This window comes from Scyliorhinus canicula, chromosome 24 (assembly GCF_902713615.1).
Source record: "Scyliorhinus canicula chromosome 24, sScyCan1.1, whole genome shotgun sequence".
NCBI lineage: Eukaryota > Metazoa > Chordata > Chondrichthyes > Carcharhiniformes > Scyliorhinidae > Scyliorhinus > Scyliorhinus canicula.
Window position 1 is genome coordinate 23,801,762 of NC_052169.1, and position 16,234 is coordinate 23,817,995.

Consider the following 16,234-nt stretch of genomic DNA (forward strand, 5'->3'; position numbering starts at 1 on the left):
TTGGATTCGAACCCAGGTCCCTGGCGCTGTGAGGCGGCAGTGCTAACCACTGCACCGCTGTGCCGCCCTTTAATGTGGCATCGCACCTTGGCCTGGATGTCGTTCAGCGGGGGGGGGGGGGGGGGGGGGCAGGAACACTATCCAGGAGCAAGAGGGAAGCGACAGAATAACAGGGAATGTTTTCAGATCCCCCGAGACTCCCTCTCCCCAGACTCTTGCACCCATCGCCAATGACGTGGGTGAGAGCAGCAATCTGAGAGCCCCGTGGGGATGGGGAATTCGTGAACTCACTCGCCCACAACCCCTCACTCTGCCGCCCCCACCCCTCTTCAGTCCAGCTCTTCGTCTCTCTCTGAAACATTTTTCTGAAGGGCGTATAAAAGCGGGCTGGAGATGTTGGCCTTGCCAGTGATGCCCACATCCCACAAACCGGATAAACGAAAGACCGCTTTTCTCCGGAGCTGTGCCTTACCTAGTTCTGTCATGGAGACCGTGGGCGAGCTCTCGCCACTTGTGAAGGAGCAGTAGGGGAAGAAATCTGGAACCACGGCATATTCGCAGATGGGCTCCTGTTTAATGCCATTAATGTCCAGGCCGGACTGGTCTGGGGATGGCTGAATGTCCAAATAAAAGTTGCTCATTCCTGAGTCGGCTTTGCCCCCTTCCGGTGTGTGTCCATCCATGTATAGGTTGCTGAGGTCATTGTTCAGTTCCGTGAGCCCACTGTAAGTTGGGGTGCGAGGCTCGGCTTCCCCTGGTTGCTGCTGATGATCGCGCTGTTGCTGTTGCAGACGATGTCTTTGTACCTCCGCGTACAGGCTGTCTCTCTGTTTCTTGGACATCCGCCCAAACTTGACGGCTGCAATGACGAACACATACCTTTCAAACGTGAAATGCTCTCTGGGCTTTATTCACGCAACTAAACTAACCTCAAAATAAACGTCTGCCATACTTAACGGAGCAGAGAATGCCCCCCAACAAGACTTAAAAGCATCCCACTTGAAATTATCTTCAATTCTTGAAGGATATCAATAACTGGTGAGTAATTACCATGACTTGAGTTTTTTTTTGGAACTTCAAACTCCCCCCTTTCCCCATTTTTATTCTTAAAAATTGGCAGGAGCCATAAAAAATGATAAGAGCCAAGAGAAATCCCACAAATTTCATTCCACTCCAGAAATGATGCCCTCTTCAAGATAGTATCTTTCAGGTGAGCTGTGAAGCCAAGTTTCCATCTGTCATCTCAACCAGATGCTAAAAGTCCCTTTGCACGATTTCAAAGATGAATGAGACAGTGTCCTGGCTCAATGTCTTTGTTCATTCATGGGAAGTGGGTCTCTCTGCCTGGGCCAGTATTTCTTACCCATCCCTAATTGCCCCTCGAACTGGGTGGCTTACTAGGTAATTTCAGAGGCGCAGTTAAGAGTCTTGGGTCCAGAGTCACATGTCGGCCACACCAGGAACGGACGGCAGATTTCATAGAATCATAGAAACCCAACATCGTAGAAAGTGGCCATTTGGCTCATCCTGTTTGCACCGAACCTTCAAACGAGCACCCTCCCTGGGCCCAATACCCCACCCCAGCCCCGTTACCCCACCCAACCCAACCTTGGACACGAAGGGACAATTTTTTAGCATGGTCAATCCACCTAACCTGCACATCTTTGGACTGTAGGAGGAAACCGGAGCACCCGGAGGAAACTCACGCAGGCACGTGCCAAATTCCACAGTCACCCATGGTCTGAATCGAACCCGGGTCCCTGGCGCTGTGAGGCAGCAGTGCTAACCACTGTGCCACCGTACCTTCCCTAAAGGATGTTAGTGAACCAGATGGGTTTTTACAACAATCGACAATGGCTTCATGGTCATCATTAGACTTTTAATTCCAGATTTTTATTGAATTTAATTTGAGGTGGGATTCCAACCCGGGTCCCGAGATCATTACTCTGGGTGTCGCATGACAAGACCACGACGCCACGGCCTCCCAATTGTCAAACCTTTAACCAACATTGCTAAAATAGGTATCGGCCGGGATTCACCATTTCGCTGTACCAGTCGGACCCCCGCCGGCAGTGGGATTCTACATCCCGCCAGCTGGCCAATGGGATTTCCCATTGTGGGCAATCTTCTGGAATTCCCCGGGTGTGGGTGCGCTGCCAGTGTAACGGAGAATCCCGACAGCGGAGAATCCAGACCATCAGTTCTTTCCCGGCTGTTTAGCACAGGGCTAAATTGCTGGCTTTGAAAGCAGACCGAGGCAGGCCAGCAGCGTGGGTTCAATTCCCGTACCAGCCTCCCCAAACAGGCGGCAGAATGTGGCGACTAGGGGCTTTTCACAGTAACTTCATTTGAAGCCTACTTGTGACAGTAAATGAATTTCATTCATTCATTCACTGCTGTTTATGTGCACACGCACGCATGCATACACGCATGCAATGTGCACACACATGCATACACACACACTCATGCACGCAACATGTGTATGCACACCCACACACATGCACACATACACACACGCATGTGCACACACATGCACGTGCATTCATGCACACACATATACATGCACATGGACCATGTATACTGACACAGGAAAGTTTCTGATAATCCAGTGTTATGAAGTTAGCGAATCTGGTTGGAAACTGGGTGAAAGTGAAAATCGCTTATTGTCACGAGTAGGCTTCAAATGAAGTTACTGTGAAAAGCCCCTAGTCGCCACATTCCGACGCCTGTCCGGGGAGGCTGTTACGGGTTTTAGGTGTGTATTATATGCAGTATATTAAATATCATTTATATCACTATAGGTGAACCCGCACAAGTACAGAAACAGAGACATGGTTATAATCTTCAAGAGGACAGCTTGTCAGGAGGCCCCACGACCAGTGAGAAATCAGTCATTAATTGGAGGTAGGTTTACCTCATCAGTAAACCTGATGTTTCATCCCAGATAACACATTTTGAAACAGAAATTCAGTTAGAAAATTTTTTAATGTGACATTTATTAAAATATACTTGCTTGCACCAGGATTAAACAAAAACAAGCCTTCTACAGCAAGACACGGTACAGTTATATTGCATGAAAAAAGACCAGGGGCGGGATTCTCTGACTCCCCCTGCCGGGTCGGAGAATTGCCGGGGGCCGGCGTGAATCCTGCCCCCGCCGTCTCCCGAAGTCTCCGGCATCAGAGATTCGGCGGGGGCGAGAATCGCGGTGCGCCTGTCGGTGGCCACCCCCACCCCGGCGATTCTCCGGCCCGCGATGGGCCGAAGTCCCGCCGCTGTCATGCTGGTCCCGCCGGTGGGAATCAAACCACCTACCTTACCGGCGGGACCAGGCGGCGCGGGCGGGCTCCGGGGTCCTGTGGGGGGCGGGGGCGATCTGGCCCCCGGGGGCGCCCCCAGGGTGGCCTGGCCCGCGAATGGGGCGCACCGATCGGCCAGCGGGCCTGTGCCGTGGGGGCACTCTTTTCCTTCCGCCTTCGCCATAGTCTTCACGATGGCGGAGGTGGAAGTGACCCCCTCCCCTGCCCATGCGCGGGGATGACATCAGCAGCCGCTGACGCTCCGGCACATGTGCGGACTTCCGCCGGCCGGCGAAGTCCCTTCGGCCCCGGCTGGCGTGGCTCCAAAGGCCGTTCCCACCGGCCGGCGGGGCGCCAACCACTCCAGCGCGGGCCTAGCCCCTCAATGTTAGGGCTTGGCCCCTAAAGGTGCGGAGACGTCCGCACATTTGGGGTGGCCCGACGCCGGAGTCGTTCACGCCACTCCATCCCGCTGGGACCCCCCATCCCGCTGGGTAGGGGAGAATCCCGCCTCAGGTTCCAGGATGAATCTAAAACTTTGGGAGCGCGGGAGGAGAACAGGAGCAGGTTTAAGTAAAACAGAAAATTCGGGAGTCACTCAGAGGTGTAGCTGGAACTGTGGATGGGGCAACAGAGCTAACAATCCTGCGCCAGATTGGGGGTCACTTAGAGAGATCGCAGGTCTTAATCAAGGTCGGGGAAGGAGGGGGGAGGAGGTAAAGAACAAAAGGGAAGATCTGCGACAAGGTGGAAGGCAGGAGAGATTAAATGTCAGAAAGGACGAGGGTGCAAGGCAAAGAGATAGATAGATAGATAGAACAGTAAAGCACAGAACAGGCCCTTCGGCCCTCGATGTTGTGCCGAGCAATGATCACCCTACTCAAACCCACGTATCCACCCTATACCCGTAACCCAACCCCCCCCCTCCTCCCCCCCCTCCCCCCCCCCCCCCCCTCCCCCCCCCCCCCCCCTCCCCCTCCCCCCCCTCCTTAACCTTACTTTTTAGGACACTACGGGCAATTTAGCATGGCCAATCCACCTAACCCGCACATCTTTGGACTGTGGGAGGAAACCGGAGCACCCGGAGGAAACCCACGCACACACGGGGAGGACGTGCAGACTCCACACAGACAGTGACCCAGCCGGGAATCGAACCTGGGATCCTGGAGCTGTGAAGCATTTATGCTAACCACCATGCTACCGTGCTGCCCAAATATGGCAATCCTTCCAACAGTCAGGATGGGAGAGAATTAAATGGACAGACAGTTGGCTGCTCAAAGTCGTTGCTTGTGGAATAAATGGAGATGCTCCTCAAAGCAATCGACCATCTCAAAGATCACCTCACGCATAGTCAACACTGCAGTAAATCGAAAGACGTAACTCAATGCTTCGCCCGAAGGGTTGTCCTGGCCATGGACAATGAGAAGGGAGGAGATGATACTTCATCTCTTGTGCTTGCAAGGGAAGGTGCCGGATAAAGTGGAGGGGGTGTTGGGGGTAGCAGAGGAGTGGGTCTTCAAATAAAAAGAGTTTATAGATAAATGTAAAAGGGTGCTGACTATATGGCTGTTATTTTGTGGAATATCTGGAACATTGGGCAGGATTCTGTGAGACTCCGTGCCAAAATCACTCTCAGCGCCGGGGCGGAGAATAGGGCGTCACAAACGCGATCTGGTTCGACGCCTTCCCATGATTTTCCGCGGTCCGGAGACCAGCCGGCAGTCTTGCCTGCGCGGTCGACGTGGCGCAGGTCGGGGGCCATTGAAAGCGGCCCACCGGTGGCGATTCTCCACCAGCCGTGGCCGTGTTCCCGCCGGCGTGGTTCCCTCATGGCTCCACCTGGCGGGAGCTCGGAGTGCCGGCTGCCCCAGTCCACGGCCGTCCTAGTGGGGGATCCGTCGCTGGGGGGGGCGGGGCCTCCAGGACGGCCAGGGTTCCGATTGTGGGCCACCAATCGGCGGGCGCGTGCGATCTGGTGGGGGGGCTTATATTGCTGGGGCCGGCTTGATGTGTGGGTCCGCCATGTTGCGCGGGGCTGCAACATAACTATGTTGATGCTGTTTATTGCTCTGAACTGGAAAAGGTCATCAACCTTGGTTCCAATTTCCATTTCTTACCTCTCCCTCACGTTGTCCTCTTACCTTCCCTCCCTCGATTTATCTGCCTCCATCTATGTGGGTAGATTATGGACTAATATTCACGTTGAGCTCACTGACTCCTACAACAACCTCGACTACAGTTCCTCACCCCCCTCCCCGCCCCACCGTGTCATTGTTACCGTTCTATCGGCGTCCTCAGTATGTTTACTAATTTCCTCACTGAAGGAGTATAGTGATGTTATAATGATAGAAGCACCAATCACTCATTAGGGATTGGAAATATGCCGAGTTCTCAATTCTTTAGACTGGACACATGGGAACATTTCCACATAAGCAAGATGTTCGTGTGATTGTGAGTGTGCATTGTGTGTGTTTATGAGTGTGTGTGTGTGAGTAAGTGTGGTGTGTGTACATGTGTGTGCCCCACCCTCGCACATAGTGTGGTTACATAGAATTACATAGAGTTTACAGTGCAGAAGGAGGCCATTCGGCCCATCGAGTCTGCACCGGCTCCTGGAAAGAGCACCCTACCCAAGATTAACACCTCCACCCTATCCCCATAACCCAGCAACCCCACCCAACACTAAGGGCAATTTTGGACACTAAGGGCAATTTATCATGGCCAATCCACCTAACCTGCACATCTTTGGACTGTGGGAGGAAACCGGAGCACCCGGAGGAAACCCACGCACACACGGGGAGGATGTGCAGACTTCACACAGACAGTGACCCAGCCGGGAATCGAACCTGGGACCCTGGAGCTGTGAAGCGATTGTGCTATCCACAATGCTACCGTGCAGTCGAGGGTTGATAAGACCCTCGACTGTGGCCATCCCGTTTCTCTCACTCATGCTATCCCGCTGTCCTCTCTCCCTCCGAGGGTCACAATGGAGTTCCCTGTGCCCTTCCAGCGCACTTTCAACACATCATCTTCTGTCATTCTCACCAGCTCCAGGTTGAAGCCACCGCTAAAAATGTTTTCCTCTCCCCTCACCTTTCAACCTCCCGAGGAGACCATTCCCTTTGTGACACCGTGATCCACTCCTCCATCACTCCCAACACCTCCTCCCCTTTCCATGGCACCTTCCCATGTAAGCGCAGAGGGATACAACACCCGCCATTTTGGCTCCTCCCTCCTCAACGTTCAACGTTCCAAACACCCCTCCCAGATAAAGCTCATTGATTGGTACTTCTTCCAGTTCAGTACGCTGCTTTCACTATTCACGATGTGATCTACCCTACATTTGGTGATTGTTTTGTTTTCAAGATCTCGGCCTACAAAAAATGACCCTGGCGCCCTGACTGTCATTGGGACACACTGGGAATGTGAGATCATTGGCTTCATTCACCCTGTAAACAATCTCGGCCGTTTCTGCGGAGTTCGTCAGTCAGTGGGTGCCACTATCGCCAATCAGTGGGTGCCACTATCGCCAATCAGTGGGTGCCACTATCGCCAATCAGTGGGTGCCACTATCGCCAATCAGTGGGTGCCACTATCGCCAATCAGTGGGTGCCACTATCGCCAATCAGTGGGTGCCACTATCGCCAATTTGGCCCAGGGTTGCGAAGCAGGGGAAAGTTACGGGCCAGCTTGCTGGAGTCATGGCCATTCCCTTCTAATGGGGTGTAACGTGATCTTCGTGGGTTTGACGTATTACGTGGGTCTCGCTAATTAACTGTCGCAAAAGAGCAGTGGAATAGTTATTCTCAAAGTTCAGCAACGTCAAAATGATCAGAATGAAATGCAACATTACCGCTCGAGAGATTTGCCTTTGCAACGCGGACAGAAGGTGCTGACTAAGACATTGTGCTTAAAGGGGTTTCTGAGAGTGAACAGATTTAATATCAAGTGGTGATCAGACGATTCCATAGGAACAGAGGAATTGGGAGCGTAAATCAGCAATTCAGCCCCTCCAGCCTGCTCCGCCATCCAACCAGATCCTGGCTGATCTCTTAGAACATAGAACATAGAACAGTACAGCACAGAACAGGCCCTTCGGCCCTCAATGTTGTGCCGAGCCATGATCACCCTACTCAAACCCACATATCCACCCTATACCCGTAACCCAACAACCCCCCCCATAACCTTACTTTTATTAGGACACTACGGGCAATTTATCATGGCCAATCCACCTAACCCGCACATCTTTGGACTGTGGGAGGAAACCGGAGCACCCGGAGGAAACCCACGCACACAGGGGGAGGACGTGCAGACTCCACACAGACAGTGACCCAGCCGGGAATCGAACCTGGGACCCTGGAGCTGTGAAGCATTTATGCTAACCACCATGCTACCCTGCTGCCCCAAGGTCTGCTTCCTGGTCTCAATTCCACCTGTTCCCCACATCCATATTTTTATAATTGATTGTAATTGGCCTTTCCCACAGTCAGCTTAAATCTTACGATACGATGATCATTGTACCCTAAATGTTTCCCGATCGATATTTGTCCCACCACGTTTAGACGTACCTCCTTTCTCGTTGGCCTGGAAACAGACAGAAAATTCACCTGAACACACTCCGGGAGGTATTTCCTCTCTCTGCCATTTACACCGTTGCCATCCCGGTCTTTATCCAGATAACTAAAGTCCTCCATTATACCAGTCTGCAATTTTATCTTGCACATCTCTGTCATTTCTTTGTTCCTCCACTTCTTTCCCACTTTGGTGGCCTGTAGACAGCGCTGAGTAATGTAATTGCACCTTTTCCCCTTAACTCCAGCCAAATAGATTCTGTCCTTGACCTCTCTGGGATATACTCCCTTACCGGCACTGCAATGTTCTCCTTAATCAATACCGTCATTCCACCCCCTTTTCTTTCTCTCCAATCATTCCTGAACACCTTGGGCGGGATTCTCTCAGCCCAGGGCCGGGCCGGAGAATCGGCGCGACAGAGCGGAGAATCGCCGGCGCGGCGCAGGTTGGGGGCCGCTCTACGGCCCCCCCCTCCCAGCAGCGATTCAAAAAAACCCGAGTCCCGTCGGCGCCGTTCTAATCTGGTCTTAGCCGGCAGGACCTCGGCTATGATCCGGGGGGGGGGCTGTGGCGGGCGAAGGAGAGTCCGACCCCGGGGGGGGGGGGTCCGCGATCGGGGCCCACCGATTGGCGGGCCGGCCTCTCGGCCTGGGGGCCTCCTTCCTTCCGCGCCGGCCCCTTTTGCCCTACGCCATGTTGCGTCGGGGCCGGCGCGGAGAAGGGAGCCGCTGCGCATGCCCGTGTTGGCGCCGGTGCCACTGCGGTATGTGCGAACCCCGCAGCGCCCAGTTGACGCCGGGATCAGCAGCTGGGGCGGCATTGGTCGCTCCAGTGTCGTGTCGGGGCCAGAATTGCTGATCCTGAGGCTGTGTTGACGCCACCGAGAAACACATCGGCGTTTACAACGGCGTCAACACTTAGCCTCAGGATCACAGAGCACCTTGTACCCAGGAATAGCTGATACCCAGCCTTGCCCATATTTGGGTCAGGTGTCAGTTGTTGCCACTGTCGTGTATTGACAATGTCACAATGCATTTTGTCCAGTTGAGGCTGCCATACACATTTGTAACAGCAGAGGGTGTAACATGTTCTGACAGTATGTGCAGCAGTCCGGTTTCTTTCTGAATGTGGCTGAATCCTACCATTTCTACCCAGGAGGATCACATCGACAGAAACAAACGTCCCCGTGGCTATCTGCAACTCACCAATCTGATTTGCCCGACTCTGTGCATTCACGGGCATGCATTGCATTCCTAATTGATACTTTATAATTTCTTCGAGGGCAGCACAGTGGCACAGTGGTTAGCTCTGCTGCCTCATAGTGCCAGGGACCCGGGTTCGATCCTTCCTCAAAGGTTCACATAATGATTGAAGACAGCTCTAAAGTGGCCAACTTCTGCTTGGGGAAAGTGCGAGCTTTCCTCGGTGCCACCAGCTTCAAATGGTTGGGGATCTGACAGACCCCCTGATCTCCCTGCGCCATTTGTTTAATTCTACATAAAATCACCATCAGGTGTAAATGAGACTGAATTGCCTGGCAAACAAATGGGTCGCTGGTAATTCGCCAATCGATCAGTCAGCGCAATCGTCTTCTCCCACTTCTGACATCAGGGTGCAATTCCTGATGTTTAGAAAGGGTCATCGTGGCTGAAACAGTCTCATTTAGAAGCTGATTGGGTAGCACAGTGTTTAGCACAGTTACATCACAGATCCAGGGTCTCAGGTTCGATTCCTGGCTTGGGTGACTGTCTGTGTGGGGTTTGCACGTTCTCCCCGTGTGTGCGTGGGTTTCCTCCAGGTGCTCCGGTTTCCTCCCACAGTCCAAAGACGTACAGGTTAGATGGATTGGCCATGATAAATTGCCCTTAGTGTACAAAAAATGGTTAGCTGGGGTTACTGGGTTACGGGGAGAGGGTGGAGGTGTGGGCTTAAGTAGGGTGCTCTTTCCAAGGGCCGGTGCAGACTTGATAGGCCGAATGGCCTCCTTCTGCACTGTAAATTCTATGATTTGTCCCACTGGACAATTCTTTCGCTAACTGTGGGCTATAACTTGTCAAAGTATCCAAAATTGCTTTGTTCTAAAGTGCAACACGTAAACATTACTTATTCGAAATACTTGCTTGAGGAGAAAAAGTGATTAAAACAATTGTAATATTTCTGCAAAGAACGTTTGAACCATCCTGTGCATTGTTACAAGCAGTTACATCCAGATTGTAGCATTTTTAACAGTGGTGCCGGCTATTTCATCATCTTTTTATCGAATTAACACATATTGATTATGAGTTCAGGAGTAACATCTCTTTCTCTGTTCCATCTCCCCCTCCATCAGTTCTCCAGATGAACCACTCAACAGAACTTTTCAGTAATGATTATTTATTATTATTTTTACTTTTTATCATATGGCTCACTCTATTTCAGTCACAAAACAACGAATGGCCGGTTGCTACGTTTGGACGAAGCATGCATTGCCGTCTTCACTTACCTTGCCGACTGGTTTATCTGACATTTAACGACCAGCAGGCAACATGGCCCAGGGGTTTAAGCGGTCAATATACCTCACTGCATATACAACACCGTCAGTAAGGCAGAGCACACACTAGGTGGCACCCAGCGACCGTAGGCAGCTTACCATCTCGTGACATCCCCACCGTCAAACACTTCTGTAACCGGCAGTGTTGGCAACGATTCCGGCTGGTCCGGTCGATCAGGCAGTTCTTTTGCCGAGGGCATGAATAGGTGGCGTTGCTCTGCTGGCTTCTCCGAAAGAATCCCTTCGGTGCAAATTAAACATTCACATCAGACACGGTCCCGCACCAAGACATAGCTGTAACCTTTCCCCACTTAGAAACGCAGAATCCCAGCAGTGCCGAAGAAGGCCATTCGGCCCCTCACGTCTGCACCGACCCTCTGAAAGAGCGCCCTACCGAAGCCCATACCGATGCCCTATCGCCCTAACCCTATCTAACCTGCACATCCCTGGACATGAAGGGGCAATTATAGCATGGCCAATCCACCTAACCTGCACATCTTCGAACTGGGCAAACTGAGCCCCATTTCTAAGCTTTGTTAAGGCAATGTGTATACTGTTGAGTATCGGAACAGCCAGGGAGGAGAAAAGGTCATCCGGCCCATCATAGCAGAACCCGGGATTCCAGTACATTGAAAATCGCCATGGTCCCCGAAGACCGCAGTCTGCTTACCCCTTGGAAAAATGAAATGAAAATCGCTAATTGTCACGAGTAGGCTTCAATGAAGTTACTGTGAAAAGCCCCTAGTCGCCACATTCCGGCGCCTGTCCGGGGAGGCTGGTACGGGAATCGAACCGTGCTGATGGCCCGCCTTGGTCTGCTTTAAAAGCCAGCGATTTAGCCCAGTGTGCTAAACCAGCCCCTTTGAGGGGGAGAGCTGACTGGTGAGAATTTAACCTGAGGGTCACCCACACCTCAAGCGAGGGGGCAATGTTGAGAAGGCGGTGCCTTCGTGGATAACCTTTGCCGGTACGGGGATTGAACCCCCGCTGCTGGCCTCGCTCTGCATCACAGATCAGCCATCCAGCCGCCTGAGCTAACCGATGACCATCGCATTAACGCTCCAATCATGACAGCTAATTGTATTTCAAATTTTCCCTTTTCTTGGTTAAATTATACCTTCTCACTCACTGAGCAAAGAAAACTTTCCCCATGTCCGTTTAAATTTAAATTTCCACTCCATTCCACAATGGTTTTGCTCCTCTTGAGTAATTTTGAAATAAAGATCAGGGTTCACTGTACTACTTTTTTTTTTAAATATAATTTTTATTGGAATTTTTTACAGAAAATATAAAACATAACGACAAACAATGAAATGCAACAAAATAACCCATAATAACTGTGACACCCCCAGACCGTATCGGCGCATGTATCACATCCCCCCACCCCCCCAACCCTAATGAACAACAAAAGAACTTAAAAAATATTAAAATATAACAGCACATCCACTTCAATTATCATCTTCCCTTCACTTGTGTGCCCAATTCACTAATCTCGTGGACGGGGGAGGAGCTATGAAGACATGGATTCTCCGTCGGCGGGATCCTCCATTTCGCCGGCTGTGCAGCCACGCCGCGGATTTCCCGGCGCAGGGGTGCCCACAATGGGAAACCCATTGGCCGACTGCCGGGACGGAGAATGCCGCCCGGACTTCCATAAAGCATTTGATGAGGTTCTCAGCAAACAATGATCCAAAATGAAAACGCACGGCATTGTTGTGGGCAACGTTGTGTCATAACCTCCAGGGGGAGAACAACACTTGGCCTTTCCGTGGGGCCCGATGAGCCCGAGCTTCCCCGGTAATGGACGGCGGCCCAGCCAGCTGGGGGCTCATACAGCCGAGCATAAAGGCCGGCCCGTTGTCCCAACGGGGACAGTGATTGTAGATAGTTACAACCGTGGGAAGATTATGGTTCGGCGAAATAAATCTCATCATCCTTACCGCTGGCTTTCTTGGGTCATTAAACTTTGTGCCAGTTATTGATAACTGGAAAGGGAGAGAGTGAAGATAAAAGGAAGGGTGAGCTATCGCAAGTTGTGTTCCCCAGGATTCCATTATCGGGTCTGAACTGTGCACCGTATTTATCAATGACTTGGATGAGGAATGTGCACCCAAGTTTGCAAATGACACACTGAGTAAGGAGTCACAAAGTCCTGTGAATGAGAGCAGGAGGTTACAAAGAGCCACATAAGAACATAAGAACATAAGAACTAGGAGCAGGAGTAGGCCATCTGGCCCCTCGAGCCTGCTCCGCCATTCAATTAGATCATGGCTGATCTTTTGTGGACTCAGCTCCACTTTCCGGCCCGAACACCATAACCTTTAATCCCTTTATTCTTCAAAAAACTATCTATCTTTACCTTAAAAACATGTAATGAAGGAGCCTCAACTGCTTCACTGGGCAAGGAATTCCATAGATTCACAACCCTTTGGGTGAAGAAGTTCCTCCTAAACTCAGTCCTAAATCTACTTCCCCTTATTTTGAGGCTATGCCCCCTAGTTCTGCTGTCACCCGCCAGTGGAAACAACCTGCCCGCATCTATCCTATCTATTCCCTTCATAATTTTAAATGTTTCTATAAGATCCCCCCTCATCCTTCTAAATTCCAACGAGTACAGTCCCAGTCTACTCAACCTCTCCTCATAATCCAACCCCTTCAGCTCTGGGATTAACCTAGTGAATCTGCTCTGCACACCCTCCAGTGCCAGTACGTCCTTTCTCAAGTAAGGAGACCAAAACTGAACACAATACTCCAGGTGTGGCCGCACTAACACCTTATACAATTGCAACATAACCTCCCTAGTCTTAAACTCCATCCCTCTAGCAATGAAGGACAAAATTCCATTTGCCTTCTTAATCACCTGTTGCACTTGTAAACCAACCTTCTGTGACTCATGCACTAGCACACCCAAGTCTCTCTGAACAGCGGCATGCTTTAATATTTTATCGTTTAAATAATAATCCCGTTTGCTGTTATTCCTACCAAAATGGATAACCTCACATTTGTCAACATTGTATTCCATCTGCCAGACCCGAGCCCATTCACTTAACCTATCCAAATCCCTCTGCAGACTTCCAGTATCCTCTGCACTTTTCGCTTTACCACTCATCTTAGTGTCATCTGCAAACTTGGACACATTGCCCTTGGTCCCCAACTCCAAATCATCAATGTAAATTGTGAACAATTGTGGGCCCAACACGGATCCCTGAGGGACACCACTAGCTACTGATTGCCAACCAGAGAAACACCCATTTATCCCAACTCTTTGCTTTCTATACAACATACAACCTAAGTTCCCAGAGTCCTGCGCTGATGTGGGTTTGGAGGTGGGGACTGTATTTAATCGAGCGAGAGGAATCAGGGCCCAGACGCCACTGCCTTCCCTCCTCCATCCCGGTTATATTCGGGGCGGGAAGACATGTTAACGGCCTCCTTCCCCGTCTGCCAATAGAGGATCTTCAGTGGGATATTGATGCCAACTTAAGATCCTGATTACACTGCCGCTGGTATTCAAATCACAAGCCTGAGGCATTCGCAACAATACTCAGCCAGAGTGCCGAGTGGATGATACATCTCGGCCACCTCCTGAGATCTCCATTCCAGGTAATATCACTGGATACTGCAAAGGCTATGGGCTCTGATAATATTTGGGCAATAGTGCTAAAGACGTTTGCTCCAGAATTAGCCCGCCCCTGTTCCAGTGCAGCTACAACACTGGTATCTATCTGGCAATGTGGACAATCGCCCAGGTATGCTCTGTACGTTAGAAGCAGGACAAATCCAACCCGGCCAATTACAGCCCCATAAGTCTATTCTCCATCATCAGTAAAGTGATGGAAGGGGTCATTGACAGTGTTATCAAGCAGCACTTCTTCAGCAATTCAGTTTGGGTTCTACCAGGGCCGCTCAGCTCTTGACCTGAATAAGACATTGCTCCAAACATGGAAAAAAAGAGTTGAACTCTAGTAGGGAGGTGAGAGTGACTGCCCTTGACTTTCAAGGCACCTTATGACTGGCTTCAAGGAGCCCAGGCAAAGTGTAAGTCAATGGGAATCAGGGGAAAAGCATTCAGCTGGTTAGAATCATACCTGGCACCAAGGAAGATGGTTGTGGTGGTTGGAGGTCAATAATCTGAATTCCAGGATGTCATTGCATGAGCTCCTAGTGCAGTGTCATTGAATCATAGAATTTACAGTGCCGAAGGAGGCTGCTCGGCCCATCCAGTCTGCACTGGCCCCAGGAAACAGCACCTGACTTACAGCCACACCTCCACACTATCCCCATTACCCGGTAACTCCGCCTAACCTATTGGACACTAAGGGGCAATTTAGAATGGGCAATCCACCTAACCTGCACATCTTTGGACTGTGGGAGGAAACCGGAGCACCCGGAGGAAACCCAGGCACACACGGGGAGGACGTGCAGTGACCCAAGCCGGGAATCAAACTTGGGACCCTGGAGCTGTGAAGCAACAGTGCTAACCACTGTGCTACCGTGCCGCCCGTGTCCTAGGCTCAACCATCTTCAGTGCTTCATCAATGACCTCGCCTCTGCTGTAATGTCAGAAGTGGAGATGTTCGGGCAGCACGATGGCGCAGTGGGTTAGCACTGCTGCCTCACGGCGCTGAGGTCCCAGGTTCGATCCCGGCCCTGGGTCACTGTCCGTGCGGAGTTTGCACATTCTCCCCGTGTTTGCGTGGGTTTCACCCCCACAACCCAAAGATGTGCTGGCTAGGTGGATTGGCCACGCTAAATTTCCCCTTAATTGGAAAAAATGAATTGGGTACTCTAAATCTATTTTTAAAAAAAGAAGTGGAGATGTTTCTAATGACTGCACAATGTTTAGCACCATCCGTGACTCCTCAGATACTGAAGCAATCCATGTTCAAATGCAGCAAGACCTGGATCAGGAATTTTAAAAAAACAATCCTCGGCATGTGGGCATTGCTGGCTGAGCGGGCATTTATTAAACATCCCCGATTGCCCTGCAAGGGCATTGAAGAGTCAACACATCGCTGCGTGGCTGGAGTCACATGTAGGCCAGACCGGGTAAGAACGGCAGATTTCCTTCCCTGACGGATATCAGTGAACCAGATGGGATTTTACAACAATTGACAATGGGTTCATGGTCATCATCAGACTTTTATCATAGAAGTTACAGTGCAGAAGGAGGCCATTCGGCCCATCGAGTCTGCACCGGCTCTTGGAAAGAGCACCCTACCCAAGGTCAACACCTCCACCCTATCCCCATAACCCAGTAACCCCACCCAACACTAAGGGCAATTTTGGACACTAAGGGCAATTTATCACGGCCAATCCACCTAACCTGCACATCTTTGGACTGTGGGAGGAAACCGGAGCACCCGGAGGAAACCCACGCACACACGGGGAGCATGTGCAGACTCCGCACAGACAGTGACCCAAGCCGGAATCGAACCTGGGACCCTGGAGCTGTGAAGCCATTGTGCTGTCCACAATGCTACCGTGCTGCCCTTAATTCCAGATTTTTTATTGAATTCAAATTTCAACATCTGCCATAGTGAGATTTGAACCCGGGTTCACAGAGCATGACCCTGTGTCTCTGGATTACTAATCCAGCGACAATACCACTATGCCATTGCTTCCCCAAGTGGCAAGCAACATTCACGCCACACGAGTGCCAGGCAATGACCATCTCCAACAAGAGAGAATCTAACCACCATTGACATTCAATGGCATTACCATTGCTGAATTCCCCCTACTATCAACATCCTAGGGGTTACCACTGACCAGACACTGAACTGGACTAACCACTGTGGCTATAAGAGTGGGTCAGAGGTTTGAGTTTCGGAAC

The 16,234-nt window shown here is 51.1% G+C and overlaps 1 protein-coding gene across 1 annotated transcript in view; it reads right to left on the reverse strand.

The window, feature by feature from the left end:
- roraa (RAR-related orphan receptor A, paralog a) overlaps positions 1–16,234 on the reverse strand; it is a 188,952-nt gene that overhangs the window by 43,605 nt on the left and 129,113 nt on the right. Inside the window, exons 3-4 of the mRNA XM_038784318.1 lie at positions 10,501–10,642; positions 473–859 (exon numbers count right to left, since the gene is read on the reverse strand). Of these exons, the coding sequence (XP_038640246.1) occupies positions 473–859; positions 10,501–10,642 (529 nt within the window). The remainder of the gene's footprint in view (positions 1–472; positions 860–10,500; positions 10,643–16,234) is intronic.